This window comes from Corvus cornix, chromosome Z (genome assembly GCF_000738735.6).
Source record: "Corvus cornix cornix isolate S_Up_H32 chromosome Z, ASM73873v5, whole genome shotgun sequence".
In the NCBI taxonomy this organism is placed as follows: domain Eukaryota; kingdom Metazoa; phylum Chordata; class Aves; order Passeriformes; family Corvidae; genus Corvus; species Corvus cornix.
The window spans coordinates 40,804,204-40,824,604 of record NC_046357.1 but is presented as its reverse complement, the minus strand read 5'-3'; the positions used below and the strand labels follow the sequence as shown (position 1 = coordinate 40,824,604).

Genomic DNA, 20,401 nt, shown 5'->3' with positions numbered 1-20,401 from the left:
ACTGGGCTCAGGCCTATGGACACCAATTCCTGGGCCTCAGCACAGCCATCCATGACACCACAGCATCCTCAGAGTACCGTGGTGCTCCAGGATGTCCTTTGGTTCCTCTCACAGGAAAACCAGGAACCAGGGAAGGGAAGGGGAAGGGGAGGAAGAATGAGAGGATGCCTGCTGCAGCAGAGCTCTGGCTCCCCAAGGTGTGTGGAAGCTGTAAAAGGCGGGGGATGTGCCTGCCATGGGTATTGGCCAGTTTTAATTTTGGAGGGCTTTTTTGGACTTACCTGTGTTTAATTCCTTGCTTATATAGTTGAATCTAGCACTGAGCCTGTTGTTTTGTGTTTTTTAAGGCACACAGTCTGGGAATATTGCTCACACCTAGGTCTCACCTGCAGCGGTAGCAAAGCATCCTTCAGAGCGGCTGCAGTGCTGTGACAGGGGCTGCCTCAGTTGTCCTGCCATTAGCAGCATCATTACAAAAGGCATGTCTGATGTTCCTTAATACAGAAATCACTGACTTAGAACAATTATTATCGTCTCCTTTGAGGACATGGAACTGCAAGCAAGCTGCTTAACTACTGTAGCCACAGAGAGCTGCATAACCACTTGTGCTAAAATTGCAAATATACCTCTATGCTGAGGGTGGTCGAGGTGGGAACTCCTTCAGGCTAAAGATCCCATGGCTTCAGGAATTTTTTTCAGGTTCAGCCCCTTCTGTTCTCAGGCTAGAATCAACTCCATAGCTGTTTTAGGACACACTTGATAATGTGGCAGTATGCCATACTCCATGTCCCAGAATCTGAGACTCATGTAGAGGTCTGCAAAAAGTGGATAATACAGTCTTTATGACCTTCTAAACATACTGAAGGTCTGTAAAATCAGAACATAATTTTTAAATCTCTTTTCAAGGATATTTCAGGTGCAGAAAGCTTTTTATTTATTTTTTATTTTTCTTTTTTTTTCTGTGTTGGGGAGAAACATTTATTGCATAGAAGCTTGATACTCAAGTTTATAATGACACCATATGCATTAAAAATTAAACTTTACAGGTTTTTAAACGTTACAGGTTGGTTTTTTTCCTCCTCAGCTTTTCTTTCTTTATGCATCTGTTCAAAGTTTCCTTAGAAATTGCTACTTTACTTTGTCATCCTCCTATCATGTTTTTCTCTACTTATTTATTCTAAAGAGAACAAACCTTCTAATGATACTTAAACTTTTGAACTTCCAGAGTTTTAAACACTTTTAATACCAAAGATTTTTTGATTTTGATTTAAAATTTATGCAACAGGGATAGGTGAAACCATTAGAAAATAGAAATATAAACAAATATTTAAACAAGCATGAGGATTTTTTCCTCCATAGGCATTTGTGTTTATATCTTGAATATAAAATATTTTTTAAAATCTAAGCTTAGTATTTCTAGGTCAATGGAAAACAATTGTCTCCAACTTTAGAAAGTAAATATACAGGAGTAAGTAATTATGTAACAGTTGTTTGAATATTTGAAAGTGAAATATTTTTGTAGTTTTTATTGATATTTAGTTTTTATAACACTCTCCTGACATGAGGATATGGCAGGTTTTAAAGGAGTCAGGATCTCTGCGTTTGCTGATTGTGGAGTTTCATACAAATGTGGCTATTCTCTGAATGATGTTACTCATTCCTAGTGCAAGTAAATATTTGCCTTGTTTAATAGCATTAGACGACTCATACATACAGTTTGAGGTAAGTGTCAGAATTAGGTTTTTTGTTGGAAGAACAGAAGGATATACACAGCAGTACAATTCCCACTATGCTAACCACTTAAAAAATTTACATCATATCTCTGTTCCCACATTAGGGTTGGCTCTCCAAGGAAAGAAATCAAGGTCTAAATTTATTTTTTCTGTATATGTCTTACCTTTATGAGCTTTATTCAAAGAACCTTTTAACAGGCTGAAGAATTTTCATAGAATCATAGAACTGTAAAGTTGGAAAAGACCTCTAACAGAACCGAGTCCAACCCTTTAACTCAGCACTTCCACACTTACCACTAAAACAGATCATCAAATGTCATATCCACATATTTTTTTTAACACTTTCAGGGAATATTTCCCAACATATCACACTCTGGTTCATATATTTCTTCATCTAAGAACAACTTAGTACAATGCAGGCAATCCTCTGGGAAATTTATTCTTGGAACAAATATTTATATGATATGCTTAAGCTTTCTTCTAAACACTAATGGTCTTTTTTTCCAGCTCACTAACTTTTTTCAATAAGCTTGCACTACTTACAGTTTGGTTATTCTGTAGCTGAGTAATAGAATTGTGCAGATTACAAGACTGTCAATATTTTCTGCTGAGCTCCGGTGGGCTTTGTCAATTCAAAATTCTGCTACATCTCTCTTGATGCATGACATGGTTTAATCCCAGCCAGAAGCCAAGCCCCACACAGCCACTTCTTCACTCTCCCACCAGTAGGACTGGGAGAGAATTGGGAGGGTAAAAGGTAGAAAATTCACAGGTTAAGATACAGACAGTTTAATAGGAAAAGCAAAAGCTGTGCACACAAGAAAAGCAAACCACAAAATTAATTCACTGCTTCTCATGGGCAGGCAGGTGTTCAGCCATCTCCAGGAGAGCAGAGCCCCATCACAGGTAATGGTGATTTGGGAAAAAAAAGGCCATCACTCCAAATATCCTTCCCTTCCTTGCCCCCACTTTATACACTGAGCATGATGTCATATAGTCTGGAATATCCCTGTGGTCAGTTTGGGTCACCTGTCTGGGCTGTGTCTCCTCTCAGCCTCCCATGCACTTCCAGTCTCCTCCCCAGTGTGGCAGCATGAAAAGCAGAAAAGGCCTTGGCTGTGTGTAAGCCCTGCTCAGCAGTTACAAAAACATCTCTGTATTATCCACCCTGTGTCCAGCACAAATCCAAAACACAGCCCCACACCAGCCATTGTGAAGAGAATTAACTCTACCCCAGCCAAAACCAGCACAGTTCCGCTGAAGAGAAATACAGCCACCTGAAATATCTGTCAGCCAGTGGTATTTCCTAGACCAGATATGAGCATCAAACCCATTTCCTTTTAACTCCTCTGGCTGATCCACCATTAATGAGTCACATCCACTCTCAGAGATTCAGGCATATGAACTCACAACAATCTTGATAAGGTTGCCAAAAACAAAGGAGTATGTAAATGGTTGGTGTCAGTACTGTTTTTCTTGAGAGCTGATTACAATATAAATTGTATTGTACCATCAGGAGTGAAAATTCTGCCCTCAGCTAAAAAGAAAAAATGTGTGTTTTGCTAGGGGTAGGTTTGAAATTTTTAAAAATCTGGGGTGATGTACAAAACCTTATAACTCAAACATCTTCTTGTCTGACATGCCCATGTTACTGAAAACTAGCTCACACACAGTTGGGAAAAGTAAATCACCCCTTTTTGTTAAGCTGGGTGGTTGTTACTTTTGACCTCATGGAGGATAGTCAGAAGTAATTTTCAGCGAATATCTTGTAAAAAAAATCATAAAAGAGCTACAGGTAGTTCCCTTCTTCTTCTGTTGCACATTGTTATTCTTCAAGAGAATCATTTACTGCTCTCTTCTGCTGATCGGATTTCCATTGCTATGGAACCATTGTTATGGTTCCTTGAAGATGAACATAATCTTTAAACCAGGAGGGTACCAACCAAAAAGGCCAAGAAATACTGCTCTGTAGTAACCAGGAAGAGAAGTGATATTTTGAGTAGAGGTAGGAAGTAGAAGGAAATGCTTACATGTTTCATAGGCTTGTAGTTTATGATGTGCTTTACATGGAAGTAGTTGGTTGAATAAAAAAGGTAATCTAGTACAGGAGTGGAGCAGATGATGTTTTGGGAAAAACATAAGCAAAAATGTATTAATGTAGGTTCAGTGGGGAAGTAGCCAGTTTTTCTATTTTTAAATGTTTACTTTTTTTTTTTTTTTTTATGGCTCACAGCAGCTTTTTGGGTATTGTTGATATGGAGAGAGAATTTCAAGGCAGAATACTTGATACCAATAATATTTTAGTTTTACTCCTAACTTAACATATACACTTTCCTAACTATTTCTAGCTATGTGTATGTTCATACCTACTATGAGCGAAAGTAGTGGTGGAACACCATGAGAAATCCTGCAGTCATTCATTCAAGAAGTACTGAAAAATGAGAAATCTCTTATTTTTTCTGAGCCTTCATAGGGCATGGTCATTTTAACCTGTAAAAAATGGATACAGATTTTTATTTGGCAGTGGCTTATATCCACTTTTCTTAGGAGCAGACAGCTATGTAGGACACAGATGCTCAAACAGAAACAGACCCCAAATGTTATGCATATTCCAAAATTGGGAGATTAAAATAAACTTAATTTTGCTCTAACATAATGTGTGGCTTTCTCTTTACGGTGGTGGGTTTAGTTTCTATTTATTTTGCTATTCTATTGTTTTGCTATTTTACACTTCGATAAAGTTTTATTTCAGCTGACTTTTTAATTTTGTTTCGCACTTTGTGTACTTTGTGCATGTCATTGCTCAGTAACTCACAGTAGCTGCACTCCTTAAAAGGAGTAGACTCAGAGAAACTTTCTTACTGGCCCAAACTAGTTTGACAGGTTCAATGACCACAAATACTGGTGCAGTGAAAAATATCCCAGATCCAACCACCTTCCAAGTGCACACTGCTTAACATACCCTTCAACAGAAATGCCTGGGCTAAAGGATATGAATTAGAGTAGAACTCAGAATGTGAATAATTAATTATATAAAAATCACAAACCAGTCTAATTCTCAAAAGGGAAAACTTGTCCTTGCAATAGGAATACTTTTAAAACAACCAGCAGCAGCCCAGGTTTCTTTCTACCAGGTGTCTAAGACTTATCATAGCCAGATTTTGCTAATTTAATTGTATGGTAGGCTAATCTCATCTGGCAATGCGGAGCTATCCACTATCCTAACACTGCAAACAAACAAGAAATTATGAGAGCTAAATAAAACTCCTGGTGTACCTTATCTCCTGAGAGAAGTAAAAAAGTCATTATGGATGACCAAATGAGGAAGCACTTTTCATATTATCATTCTCATAAGTGAGAGGATAAGTCCAGAACCTCTTGTAAATTCTAAAGGTTTGATCACATAGGAAAATTTTCCCAAGTAAGTCCACATGTTTATGCTGATGTTAAGATTTACTAATCTTTTGTTTTGTAAAGATTTATGGTGTGGTGGAATAAAGGAGCTTATTGCACATCAATTATAAGTCTGCAATCCTGAGGTATGAGGAACGAATTCCCATCTTTTTATTATTAAAACCACTAATTAAGATTAATGTTACATAAATGTTTCTGCATCTGCAGAGAGCTTAAACTCACCATCTCCTGTTAGAGCGATGCCCCAGCAGCAGTCTCCTCTGAGGTTTATGTATTTTATAATGCTGGTAAAAATAAATTAAGTAAGGGCAGCTTCAGAGTGACAGAAACATTTTGGACTAAATGCTGTTTAATACATGTTTCTACAGCTGGAAAATACAATGAAGTTTTGCACTTTTACATTATCTTTTAGTAGTCTAAACTTCACTAAAAATAACTGCATTACCTCCCATGAAAGTCTGTTTGGATGGACTGGTTTTACTCCCTGTGCTCCACTGACTGTACATGGAAAGCAGGAGAGCAATTCCACTGGATCACATCATAAATATGGCAGAGCTGGAACAGGAAGACTGAGTATAATCACTGTTGTGCAGTTTATGATAAAGCACTCAGTAACATTAAGCAAATATTTTTGAAAATTTATCAGGGTGTTTACTTGTGCTCACTGTTGGCAGTGTTTAATTAGCTAAACTACAGCTGATAGTAGCACAACACCAGCATTGTTCCACTCTTCTGGTGATTCTCTTGGAGTTCCTGATTTATTAAAATTTTACATTAAATGAAACAAGACATTTTTGGAATTTTTGGCTGCAGGTTACCTGGGCCTGTTTTAATTTCTACTCAGTATTTTTTACACTTATCCTTATGGATTAGAAAGTATTTAGTCATACCCACTTGACAGCACCTTGCTATGCTCCCCTCAGACATATACCAGACATAGGCATCTGGTATGCTTGCTTCTTAATTTCTTCATACTTATGTTTTACTGTTTGGGTAAAACCAAGTAGGATCTATAACATTGCTAATATTGTTCTAATGTACTCAAAAGTATCTGTTTGCTACCTCATCCTTTGGTATTTAAACTTCCCTTTAACAATTTTTGTACTCTCTACCCTTGAATTCTGATGATTTATGACTAGATTTTTTTCCTGTGTGTTGTATTTCCTTTCACTTCCCTTTGCTATTGAGTAAAAAATGAACGTACAGCAATATCTGTCTTGTTACTGAATCTTCATTATTAATCTGATAAATGTCTTAAAAGTTGTGGTCTTTCTTTGCAGAACTCTGTGCTTCTTTTTATTCCATACCTCACTTAAAATTTTCCCAAGCTATTGCAAACCAGCATTTTTGAAGTACCAGGTACATAAATTATTTCCAGGAACTCTCCTCTCTTGCCAGTAATAAATACCAGGTATGGGGATTGTTCAGTCTGAAGAAGAGGAGGCTCAGGGGAGACCTTATTGCTCTCTGCAACTGACAGAAGGCTGTGAGGTGGGGGTCAGTCTCTTCTCCCACATAACAAGAAACAGGACTAGAGGAAATGATCTCAAGTTGTGCCTGGGGAGATTAAGGCTGAATATTTGGAAAATTTCTTCACTGTAAGGGTTGTCAGGCACTGGAACAGACTGCCCCATGAAGTGGCTGAGTCACCATCCCTAGAGAAATTTAAAAGCTGAGTAGACATGGCACTTAAAGACATGGGTTAGTGGTGGGTGGGCCAGGTGGACTCATTGGTTGATCTTAGGGGTCTTCTCCAACCTGAAGGATTCTGATTCTAAATTGCATGAACTTTCTGAAGTCATACATACATATACACAGATGCATGCACGCATACGTACACAGGTACGTGGACAGACAGTGAATATCACCTACTGTGCAGTCATGGCTAAGTAAGTAAGCATGACTAAATGACCCCAGCTTATTGCATGTTCCCATCTGGAGAAATAAAGAACATCCCTGGACTGATGAGAGGATGCCGAGGACGAGAGGATGACCCCAGCACCTCTAACAGCTCTGCCAAGCCCCGCTGTCACCGTGTGTGACAGGGCAGTACCTGCAGCCAGATGGACGCCGTGGATATTTCACTCAAGACGGCAGCGGACGGATGGTGACAGCGCCAGAGAGGCGGGAGTCGCTTTGCAGAGCAGCGGGGTGTGTGTGTATGTGCGGGGGCGGGGGGACATGAGCTGGGTGATGCTGCACGACTCCGACCAGGGAAGCGCGGAGGCAGCGAGGGGCTGTGGTGGTCCCGCATGGCTCAGCTAGAGGTAGGGGGATGGTGAGGCTGGCGTGGGGCCGCGGTTCTGTGCGAGGGGCGAGCGGCTAGTGTGCGGGGAGCCCAGGAGGGCTGCCGTGCGAGCGGCAGTGGGGCAGAGCGGGTTAAGAGGGCGGTCGGGGCCAAGAGGCTGGCTCCCAGCGCCCCCCGCCCGCACGCCCGCCGCTGAGTCCGGCCAGCCGCGCTCCCCGCGGGCGGCACCGCCCGGGCAGCTCCGGCTCTCCTCCGCAGCCTCCCACGAGCCCCAGCCAGGAAGCGTCCGGCCCACTTTCTCTTGCCTCCCGTTCCTCTGTGGAGAGGGCAGGGAGGCAGAGTCAGGAGAGGCGCCTGGCTCTCGCAAGGTACTTCTGGTCTCTTGACCACAGCATTCATGGTTTCCTCATTATCATTATAGTCTGTGAAACATAATCCCCTTCAGCCAGCAGCAAAACCATAGCTGTCCTTAGACGTAAAATATCAAGGAAGTCAGGCTCTTGTAAGAAAACACCTTTAAAACAAACTTGTTTAATTTAACGCAAAAATAAAAACAAAACAACAAAAAAACCCAAACCCAAAACAAAACAAAAACCACCAACCAAACAAAATACAACTTGTAGTTTTCATTAACATCTATGAAATTACAATGGTTTTACAGTAACTTCCTGAAAATTCTTTTCATAGGTAAGCATTATCTGTAAGACTAGGGCACTCTCAGACATCACAAAATGCCTGGATATGCTTGCTATGCCAGTAGAAATGTGCATGTACAAATAGAAAAATATACTTAAAAGCATTTGTACCTGTGTCTAATGAAAGAAGTAAAATTGTGTGGCCTACCATTGGCTTAGGGTTGAATTCTTTATGTCATGATTTATATACCCCATTTTCCAAATGTCACAGCTCCTGAACTTATGGTTAGGAGATGCACAGATATGCACAGATACATTCTCAACTTGTGTTTTCTTTAATGACAGCCTTGAAGTCTTGGCAAAATGCCTTAGACTTTACCATTTTTATTTTCAAAGGTATTTTTATTACGTGGTATGATGTATTCCACACTGCTGTTTTCCCAGTGTACTTTTGGCCTAAGTGTAAGTGGTTACTCAAATAGTTTTGCACAGAAAGAAATTCCCCTCCCTCTGCACCATTACCTTTGGTCTTTGGATGCTTCACAATCCAGTGTCCTGCCTGCTCTCACCATAGATCTCAGTACATGGTTAATGGCCATCTATCATTACCTACTTCTTCTCTTGCCACTTGAGAAAGGCATCTCAAGGAACAGTACATACATATTTGATACTACTTATCAAATCCCCCTGATATTACAGGCTTGATGCAATTACAGACTCAACGTCAACAGCCAGTGGTCATATTTGTAAACCTACTGGGCACTTGTAGGCTCAAACAACATGGCTGAAAGCTGTTGTCTGGAATGTGTGTCCAGTGTGTCATTAGTCTTCCCAGCTCCTTTGGGAGGTTTTGTTTGTTTGTTGTGGTGGTGGTGTTGTTGTGTTTTGTTTTCGGGGTTTTTTTTAAACAAAAATAATAGGGAGAAGGAAGAAAACAGTTGTCTTTGTCACAGAGAAATTTTGTTCCACTAAAGCAGCAGCAGGTCTGCCCTTGCTTTGAATGAAGAAACACCAGACTTTCTGATAAAACTTCCACTCTTTAGGGCCCTGCGTTCGCAGGTGATACAACAGGCCAAGGTGACTGCTGTGCACTGAATAGCAATTTCCACGTACCCATAAGAATTTTAAATAATGCCTTGTCAGCCTAAGTGATGGAAATATACACTTTCTTTTAAAGCTTCAACCTCTGTCACTTACAGATCTTTGCCTACCAAGTTAATGTTTGGAATTTTCAGATAATCAGTGTTAAAAGAAGCCGATTTCTTTTTCATAGATGTTAGGGGAATCTAATTTTTACTCAAAAGACCTCCAGGCAGACAATGGAAACTATTTTCCTAAACTGTGTTGCTCACAGAATTATTGAAAGCAAAGACTATGCCAATATGAATAGATCACAGAAAATCAATCTGCAGCAGCTAAATTTGTCTGCCCTTTCATTAATTCCTCATGGTTAGGACCCGTCTTTTTGCTTGCTGTGCAACAGAAGGCTAAACAAAGGTCATACTCATGGCTCTTAAAGACAGCACATCAGGACATTTAATGACAGAGAGTTCAGGAAAGGAATTAAGCTGTTTTTGTAGCCTAGGGTAAAACAACCACTCTTTCCTATTTTCAACAACTGAAGAGTAAAGAATTAAAAAGACTATGTGCTAGGATACTGAGGCCATAATAATATTTTCTACTGAGAAGACAAAATAATTAAATTATGTGTATTTTGCAGGTAAACTAGCAAAATCATTTTCATCTGCATGACTGGGGATGTAAGGTTTGCCTTCCATGCCTTGGAGCATTACACTGTTGCCCTCTGCTGCAATGTATGTATTGTGAGTATGAGTGTGTATTACTCAAGTCTTCACCATGAGAGTAAGGGAGAAAGAACTTTTAACCTGCACTACTTTGTACTGCAAAATGTTTAAAGAAGTCTCTTAGAGAGATGCTAATAAAGTATCTCAAGCCCAGTTTGGTTTTTTTTTTTTTAACCTTGAACAAGTGAACGGTCATCTAAATGACTCACAATGGTTTCTCAGTTTACATAAACTTTTCTCTGCTTAGGAGATTTGTTTTGCTCATTTACATTGTACAGAATCATCTCGGTTAAGCCCAGTATCTACCTTCTAGCTATGTAAAGTTTTGCTCTCCTGGTTTTTAACCGAGGATTACATTTTGCTATCTACAGTGGAGTTGCTTTTGTTTCGTATTAGCAGAAATAAAATCAGCATGTATGAATGTGAATATGTATCAAAAGAGAATTGTTTAATCCATAACCACAGAAATCTTCCACTTGTAGCACCATTTCTATAATTGCTTACAAGAGATTCAAACAATTTCTAGACCATATTAAATAATACCAAAAATCAATTAAGCTGTTTTTACATGTATTAGTCATAACATTATTTGAACACTTCCGACATCTTGTAAAGAATCTGAATATGATTATGTATATAAGGAAAACTGATTTCTTCTTAGTACCACCAAAGCCTGTTGCAATTCAAGAGGAAGAGCTCCAACAGCTAAATTATAGTCATGTAATTGATTTATATGTTAAAAGATCATTATGCAAGGGAAGTATCAAATTTGACTATGTTTATACCTAGCCTTTTGCCTCTCAATTACACTCAGGTTGTTTAACTTCAGCAAAGTGAGATAAAACAGTGAAGTTCTAAAGCACTTGAAGAAAAACCTTGATAATGAATACGAAATCAGTTGATTTCTTGAGCTAAAATAAATCAGGTCTTATCAGTAACTGTGAGGGTTCTCCTAAAAACATGCTGAGAAAAGTAGTCACCAAGATACTAATAAAAATATTATTCTGCCTTTCCAAAATCAGCATTTGAAATAAACCAAGTATTCTGCAGCATGTGACAACAGATTAATTAACCTCTAGTATACAATAATCACACTTGTGTGCACAAGTAACTGACAATTGTTAAGAGACTCCAGATACTTCATCGTGAGATAAATGGATTTTTATTTTTAGGGAGAGAGTGATTCCTCTTTATAATAAATGTATAAAAGTGCAATATCTTAAATATTTACTGCATGCAAGTAATCTTTTTTTTTTGTTGTTAGCATCATATAAAGTAATCTTATGCAATAGTCTCTGCAAGAATACATTTGAACTTATTGTCGCATTAATGCATCCCTTCACTTGAGTGCCAGCCTGATCCTTGCATTAACCACCTCATACAGGACTGCAGGAAAAAAGGCAAATTTTCAGCAACATCATAGAAAACAGCTCTCTATTGACAATGCGAAATAACATGCTAAAATGGCATAATTTGGCCCATGTTTGCCTACTACATCCTTCAATCGACTGTATTCCAGCTATAATGTTATGGTTTTGTTTTCTGAAATGCCTGTCCAAAAGGCTAATTGGATCTGCCCCTGATTACAGAAACCTTCTGAAGCTGTTCTTATTCACAGTTTGTCTTTAATGCAGCCAGTATGATCAATTGTGTAATGACTACCGGAATTGAATCTGGTATGTCAAGAAACTTTCTCTTTGTGGCAAACAGGATAAAGGAAGGATACCAAAAAATAATCAGAACAAAATGGCAGGAGGAACAAGAAACAAGATTAAGCAGAAAGTGCGTTCCTCTTCAGCTGTACTACACATCATCAGTTGTTGAATTTTACCAGACCAATTTACATTTAATTCACAAGGATCAGAAAGTATTTCAGAGTGCACATATATAAAGCAATACTGTATTTTCTTCAGATGGCAGGAAGCAATTAATGGGTGTGATAGATGACTGTGAATGGAGAAAGGAGAGCCTTGCACAAGGACACAGTGAACCTTGGATGTCATGCCCAGCAACAAAGCATTTTAAATAAGATAGAAAACTTTTTTTTTTTTTTTTTTTAGATTTTACTGGAAAAGAACTAATTTTGCTTTGTTTGGGTTTTTGTTTTGAGGTTTTTTTTGGTGAAATGAATAAAAGCCCAATTCTTGTATTTTTCCACCCTTAACACTAAGTTTGACTTGTTGGTAGCTGTCTGACTACAGTTGCATTTAGTCCATGTACACAGAAACTCGTGATTCTTAAAGGGGAGCAAGAGAGAGTTTTCCTTGTTCTGTAATTTCTTTTTTTTTCAGAATAAGTATGCAATCGAGACCTTTCAAAGTGAAAAGTGCAACACTTCCAAGCGAGAATAGCTAATAGCCCACGAAGTGCATAAAGGGTTTAGATACTACAGCACCAGGACTAGGTTTTACAGGGAGGAAAGTGTTACTCCCTTTTTTCCTCATTTCTAAGCCTCTTGGCAACAAAATTCTACCTCTTCCACTTGGTCAGCTTACCACTTGTTGGAACCATTGTTCAGCCAAATTGGCTGAAATCCCTGAAAATTAGACTAATAAAGCAGCCAAGCAAGAAGAGCAAAAATAAGGTGTTTTTTTTTTTTTTTCCACCCAGTTCATTGGCAAAGCAGCAGGGCTGACCCAAGAGAGAGGGAAAGCTCCCAGCAGATGAAAACCAGGATCAGAGGTGGTCTTGGAGGGTAGATCCTTTTGGTAGTAATGAGCTGTGAGAGGGGGTCTGGTGCCTTCATCTCAGATACTGATACCAGGTGTGCTCCTGAGGCAGTTGTGTATTTTGTGGCAGTTTATAAACATACTGGAATTCCTACGTGGTTGGGACAGTATCCTACGAAGTGCTTGGTAATTGGGTGAGATGATCGTAGTGTCTGAGGAAAGGTTTTAATCACAAGTATGCACAACTTATCACACAGTTACAGTTTCTACATCTATTTCACGTATCTAAAAGTCACAACTGACACTGTATTTTGTTGACATTATCTTCACAGAGACACAGACATAAAATAAATCCTTCCCCACTGACTGATCCTTCTCCCATACATTCTGCAACTGGAAAGAAAAATGAGGAACCATTGACTCTAGTCCTTGCTTAGGCAAACTGTTTGCACTCCAGGAATCTTACTTAAACTGTTTTATTTACTTAAAAGAGACCAAACTGATTTTTGCAACTTGCCTGAAATACTTTTTCTTCAGTAATGAAGATCTGAGATCTACTGATTGTTGACCAGGTATGACTCAAACTCCTGCAAAGTAGCACATAGGCCTCTTGCTGTTACTCCTATCATGACACAGGTGAACAAAAAGATCTAAGAAACACACTGCCCTTGCAGTACTACTGCAATCATCCAAAATCCTTAAGAAATTTGCCTCACTGTCTGCAAAGTCTGAGTTTCCTTTTCCTTAGGCATACATTTTACTTCTTTTCTCCCATGCTTATGAGTTTCCACTTCAGACAAGCCAAAAACTCCAAACCTTTTATAATACTGTCAAATTACCAACCATCTCCACTGTAACAAACCCTAAATTTTTTGAATATCTGGCTGTAATAAAGATATTCTGGAAATTTTAGTATTTAGACAATGATGATGGAGCATGTATAATTAGAAAGTAATTTTGGAGTAATACATTTATCCAACATTTACAATAATAAGCAGCATTTTGGGGGAACAATAAGCCCAAATATTTCAGAAAAACTAAATTACAAGGAATGAAGATGCTATAGTACGAAGATGTGGCCAAAAATACTGTATTTTTAACCAGCAACATTTCTGAGGGGCAGTAACTGTACAGTATTAGTTTTTCAAAAATTATTTCTGTCCCTCAAGCAACACACAATACATGCAAGTGACACTTTAGAACAGCAAATGCTATTTTTAAATACTCTTAAGTTTAAAAATGCATCTGACACACCTTCCTTAGAAGAAAAAAAATTAAAAACTGGTCAGATAAGGATTTCCTGTAGCAAGGTAAATGAGGAATCAGCTTAAACTGTATTTTGAGAGAAAAAAACCCTGCAACTGATTTACATTAAAATTGATGTATTTTTTGAATCTATTTTCAAAATCTCTATTCCTTTCTTACCTGCAGCATGACTACTGTGAAAAAGCTCAAGACATACTTACAGTAAAATTCATTAATCATCTACATTGTGACCCCAATGTACTGGCTAGATAGAAAAATTTCTTGTTTAACTGATAGAACTCAAAATGCTATAGATAACCAAAGGCAAAATAGAGGAAATATCAGTAGCTCCACTTCTCAAACTAAAGATTTTTTTCTTGCAAGATTTCTATTAAACTAACAAGCTGTACAGGCTTTAGTTGTTTAATGTCTATTAAATTTATGGTTTATGTCAAAAGAGGGACCGTATTTGCAAAAGTGTCTATTTCTAAAATACCATGGTTAATTTAATACCAGGACATCTAGATTTTCTAACTTACTTATGTCAGTCTCTCCAAAACATATCTACTTTACTGATCTTTTAACTAGAGGTAGGTCATGTGTAGGCCTTGTTAATATGCTGTGAACACTTCATTAGTTCACTAATGTAATAGTCTGCAGGATAACTATGCACAGAGCTCCAAGAATAGCAGCACATGTAATAAATTGTCTATACTTTATTTCTTTCATGTGGGTTAACATGTCTTTGTTTTCTCCTAATATTTCATTCTTTTGTGAAGAATGTTTAGCAAGGAAAGGGTCATGAAGTTGAGTAATCTGAAAGTCTTCTGCACCTTACAACTCAAGGCTGGGAGTCTAGCAGTATCTATATGCAGCCCTTTTCCCCCATATAGAGTTTTTGCAAATCATGCAGTCAATTCTGACTGTTATCCAGCATTAAAAGTCTCTTCTCCATTTCCAAACTTTAAAAAGTGATTCACAATCATGTAGCAGTATGATTAAAAAGTACAGTCCATACACCTTGACAATCAAAAGAGACTGAATTATAAAAAGTAAACTGCCCTTATAGCTGCATCATCCTACATCTGTAAGGACAGCGCCAGTTCATTTGTGAAAAAGGCAAGTTCCAGGTTTCTGTAAAACACGTATTACAGCTTTCTTGTGCTAGTGAACATTTAGAATACACAGGTTCCCAAGACATTTTCCTTCCCTCCTCCCCCATTTATAACATTCAAAGAAAACACATCATTTTGGCAAAGTTAAAAGGGTTTCTGTCTTGATGTTTTTGCCTTCAGCTTCATGTTAGAGGCACAAACTTCTGGACTTAAGCACTAATAAGGCATAGTAGAAACCACCAATTAAAACAACAGCAACAACACCACCATCACCACCACAATGGAATATACTACAAGTGGGAACAGCTGTGTTATTTAAAAAGAAAATGTTTTGTAAACTGTCATACTGCAATGCTGTGTTAGGTGATTCATATAAAGCTTGCCTTGGCATGCCAAATATTTTTTTTTCCAGAACATGCTCAAATGATCTAAACATTGCCACAGGTTCAACTCACCTAAAAATACCAGAAAATGGCCCAGTGGCACACACTCTTGAAAACTTTTGCAATCACAATATAACTATAAAGCATGAGTAAACTTTTGTTTTGTTTTTATACAAAACTTGGAACCATATTTCCTTCTCCCCCTCCTCCCAATATCCCGTAAGAAAAAAAACCAAAACAAATTAAAAACCCCAAAACTTTTGTTAGACACCACTGTCTAGTGTGGCTTTTTGTTTCATTGTGTTTTTCTTTTTTTTTCCCTCTTTTCTTTTTTTTTTTTATTTTTTTTTTCTTCCTTTTTTGGCTACAGTTCCATTTCTAGCACTGAATCCAGTGTGGGCAAGGTATTCCCAGGTTAAAAAAAGAGATAGTATCAACAGCGGAACTGTGAAAACAGAAGCTCTGTTCCATTTACAGCATGATCAGGACCAATTTTGTTAAGCTGTATGTAACAAAGAGTCACTGCTCTGATCCCCTATTCAGAATGTCAGTGTCACTTTTTATAATCTAAATCTACCTGCTTTAGCTTCATTAAATAAAACACTTTAACTCCTTAAAATCATTAACAATAGTGACTTTTTGGTTGTTGTTTTTATACCTAAGGTTTCCGCAGTTTCTGAAAGACTGATTGATTGATCTGATGTTTTGCATTTTACCATGGTATTTTTAGGGCAACAGCATGTATACATTAGTACTTATGTACAATGGTTTGAAATATCTCTGAATTTACTTTTCCAATAAAGACTGTTAGAAAAGTAAAAGTAACCTAATGCAAATCAGTCAAAAATTAAATTTATATTTAAAGCTTATGTTCCAATATGAGATAAAATGGTCTAAGTTCTTCTAATAGGATGGTCTTCTACAGCTGTATAAAGCCCTGACAAGATTTGAGCACTCTTTTGAATGTAAATCATCTCTGTCTTGGTATCTCCAATTTACTTCTACTCAGGAATGTGCAAATGATTTTATACAGCACGATGCTAGTACCGCTCTGTACTATAGTATTTTGTTTTGTAAATAAAAACAACAACAAATCCCTAGTCAGAAATAAACTGACAAAATTTACATTCTTCTCTCTTAAAAAAGTAAATAAAATAACATTATTTAAAATGTGAATTAGCTATAAGACATACAATTACATAGATACATATCAATACAGCACATTCAATTTGCCAAAAATTAATGATTACAAAGCCAATATGGATGCTGCCATATATATATATATATATGTATGTACAATGATTATAGCATTCATAATTGCACTATACCTACAACCAGTTTTAAATTACGAGGTGTTTTAAGAGGGAGCAAAAAATAGCAACTGTTCTTATTATTGTTCTTTTGCATTTGGGAGGGTTAAGGATGAAAAACGCCTCATTAGTATTTATTGTTAACTTTGGTAATCAACTAATAAGCCATTCTTTTTTCCACCTCCCATCTGCTGCTATGTGGCAGCCATTTTTGTGTTAAGTGCACTCTAGTGCCAACTCTAGTCAGCATTATAGATAATCAATCCAATTACATGTCTGAAGTCTTGAGTTTTCTTGCTAGCAATCATGCACCTGGTCAAAAAACACCTTTCAACCTAAGCTGCAGCATAAAGGCTCATCAACGTGTGCTGCATTTTTGTTGTTAAAAAATTGCACATTTAAATTTCAAGAATGATTTTCTCACTGCTTCATTAACATTTATAAAACTCTTCTAAAGAACATTGAGAGAGGCTATTTTGCATGAAAGCCTATCAAATGCCTGTGAATCAATTAACGATCAACCTTATCAAAAAAGGTTCCTGAACATGATGTCTCATCGATAACTTCTTGTGATACAACTAAAGGTGCCTTGACTTTATTACAGAAAACAAGCTCATGTCATAATCTCTGACAAAATGAGAGATCTAAACTGTCTACATGACTACATGAGGGTCCATGGTACACCTCATAGAATATTCACTTACATGTTGGTTTTGGCATTAGAAAATGGTACACTTTCTAAAAGAGGGAACATATGAACTGAAACTGTGTATGTCAATCATTTGGCAGTTGACTCAGTCAGGTCAGTTCCCAACCCATCCATTTGGCATTTCAATATCTTATGTTTCAAGCGCATTGGTTTTATAATAAGCCAGATTTGGCAACATGAATTTTGTACAATAAAAACAATTTTTCGACTGTGGAAAAAGAATACTTAAAAAAGCTCTAACTTAAGAAAAAACACCCCACACAAGTGAGAAAAACACTGTTTCAGGCTGTAGCCACCAGGGAAAATGTAGTGTCTGACTTTTCTATTTGGCATTTGTGAATAAAAGAAGAGAGAAAAAAAATGGCACATGGCAATTAAAAAGAGATTCTAATATATTCCATGTACATCCCAGATTGTGTCTTAATTACTTCATTACTGTCTTCTGTGCACCTTCCTTAACTGTAAAACTACGGTTAAATTTATTATCCTCAGACAACTGTAATTCTGTTTTGCAATTCCAATATTCTAGTCTCAGAAGTGAAGACAGAATGAAGACACCCATGTAAAGAATTTAAAAATCACAGTATCAATACTTTTTGATCCTTCAAAGAAAGTACATACTGTAAAATTAGAATGACTGATGACTTAAACTGTGATGATAGTATTTTCCTGACCAAATCTCTCAACAGAAAATATTTCACCCCAGGAATGCAACTGGGGAAAAAAAAGGCCATTGTACCTTTTAAAAGATAAGGGGAGTAGGAAAGGAGGGGGAGAGAAAGGGTTAGGGAAAGAGGAAACCAGCTCGATTTTGCTTCAATAGCAAAAAACTGCTATTCTTTGTAAATGTACGACTGCAAATTTGAAACACATTGCGTCACAAGGTTTTGCCTAAAAAAATGAGGAAATGTGCTGTGAATGTACTTCAGCATCTTTTGGTTTTCCTCCATACAGTTTAAATAAAATCATAATATTAACTACAAACTCTGTGGATGTTCACAGAGTCCAGGCCGGCAATAAATTAGTACTATGCAAATTGTTTTCACAGATTATAATACAGTCCCTCTTGTGTATCTTCAATCATGGGAAGTTGGTTTCAGAGGACGCCCCAGGTACAGTTAGACCAGGTTGTACTCCTTTAGGTTTAACTGTAGGATTGTGTCCTTGACAGCAGCAAAGACAAAGCGGATGTTCTCTGTGTCTGTAGCACATGTGAAGTGAGAGTAGATAATTTTGTCACTGTCTGGATTCAGGTCTACGAACATCTTCAGGATGAACTCTCGTGCTGCCTGTGCATCCCGCTGTGGTCCTGCAAGAAGAGAAATTCAGTTTTCTTAAAGTAAACTTAATGCATCAATCTCCTTAAAAGAAAATAAGAAAGGCTTACTCTGTGGTCCCCACATAAGAGAAGATGGGGAACCTTTTACTCATCAAAAATATATAGTGGCTGCATTCCTTGTGGTAGGAACTACTAAAAATAAAGAAGGAAGGAAATTTCCAAAGTTCACCAAGTCAGAGCTGCTTTTTCCTGCTGACTAGCTTCTTTCTTCACCAAGATAAATCACCTACCTGTTTAAACAGGTGATTTATAAATGCACAGAATGAAAACAAAAAAATTTGCTATATAATTACATCTTTAAAATGTCTGTAGAAATGGTGAATGTTCAGTCTAAACCTACTATATTACATTATACTGATTTTAGCACTGCAAGATTTACTAGTTTTATATGGATTTTAATAGGAAGCATAGTGGAATTATATCCTGAACCTGGTCTGACACTGTCATCAATAGAACTTAATTTACTTAAAGTGATAATAAAATACACAGCTGCTCTCCAGCTAAAACTGCTGCCTGCAAAAGGCTCATGTTCTAACCAATCAGTTGATATCTAAATTATGTATGTTAATGATCCTATCAGATCTAAATTAAGGTTGTAACTCTCAGAAGGACAGAGTCAATCTAACCAAACTATATTTTCAGCCTAAAAGATCACAGAAGGTAAAGTAATTACTTCCAGCCTCGAACAGTGAAGATTCATTCATGTTTACAGACAAAAGAGCAGTGCAGAAGCAAGAACATAAGCCACATGCTGGTGAACTCTGTTCCATTATTCTAGTGCTGCCACCAAAAGTCATTGTTCCCATGCTCTCCTGTTTGTGAAACGTGGTTTTCTACAGAACACACATTTCTGTGCTTTCGCCTCCTCCTATTTTCTTCATTAGTCCTGTTGTTATACAGCAATATAAATAGCAGCACCCAGCTGTTATGTGTAGCTCTGTCCTTCAGTAATTCTATAACCAATAGTTCGGTGCCCAGCACTTGTCCACATGTTTCAATAAATGGATAACACACCTTATTTTTAATACTTCTAGCTTAAAATTTGTAACACTTCCAATTTGCATAACTATAAAATTTAGGAAGGGAATGTATGGAAGAGAAAGCACATACTTTCTGGCGTGCTGCAAATCCATGTGGAGGGGGAATAAGCTTTTGCAGTGCACGGGTGTATGCATGTGAACAGATATACGTACATGCACATACACACACAGATGACACATTTCCTGAGATTCAGAGATGTAAACAGATCATAAGCTCTCTGAGGCAGGACAGAGGGCTGTCCAACACTTCTACAGCTTCTAAAACACAACTGGCTCTAGCTTTCAGCTTGGTCAACCAGACTCTATAGATAAAGAGCAGCAATAAACAAGTCTCACAATAGTACAAATAAATGTGAGTACTGGGCTTCCAAAGACATTATTTCCTTATAATAAATCACTTAGTTTTTTAAACAGTTTCCTAGAATTTTGTTAAAGAGTTTCACAGTAGCTACACACAGTGTTTTCTCAAAATCTATTGGGCTATTCAAAGACATACCCAAATTCGCACACCTCTGCTTTTATGTTACTTCAACTTTTATTTGACTGAGGTAATGGTAAATCTAGACTGCAAAGTGGTTCAGATATAAGTAAGAGACTTAGAAAAGAACTACCATATGAGTTAGTAGCATTCTTGCCCACAGCTCTCCCTAATCAGCAGTTTTCAACATGTCTCTATATGATACAATGAAGATCTGCACACAAATGCTACATCAATATTTTTCTCTTCTTTTCCTCCCAACTATAGCTTCTTTTTGT

General features: G+C 37.5%; 1 protein-coding gene across 1 annotated transcript in view; it reads right to left on the bottom strand.

The window, feature by feature from the left end:
* Nucleotides 1–10,981: 10,981 nt before the first annotated feature.
* LOC104691989 (guanine nucleotide-binding protein G(q) subunit alpha) overlaps nucleotides 10,982–20,401 on the bottom strand; it is a 118,676-nt gene continuing 109,256 nt past the window's right edge. The window contains exon 7 of the mRNA XM_039566658.1: nucleotides 10,982–18,575. Within this exon, the coding sequence (XP_039422592.1) occupies nucleotides 18,385–18,575 (191 nt within the window). The 3' untranslated portion in view covers nucleotides 10,982–18,384. The remainder of the gene's footprint in view (nucleotides 18,576–20,401) is intronic.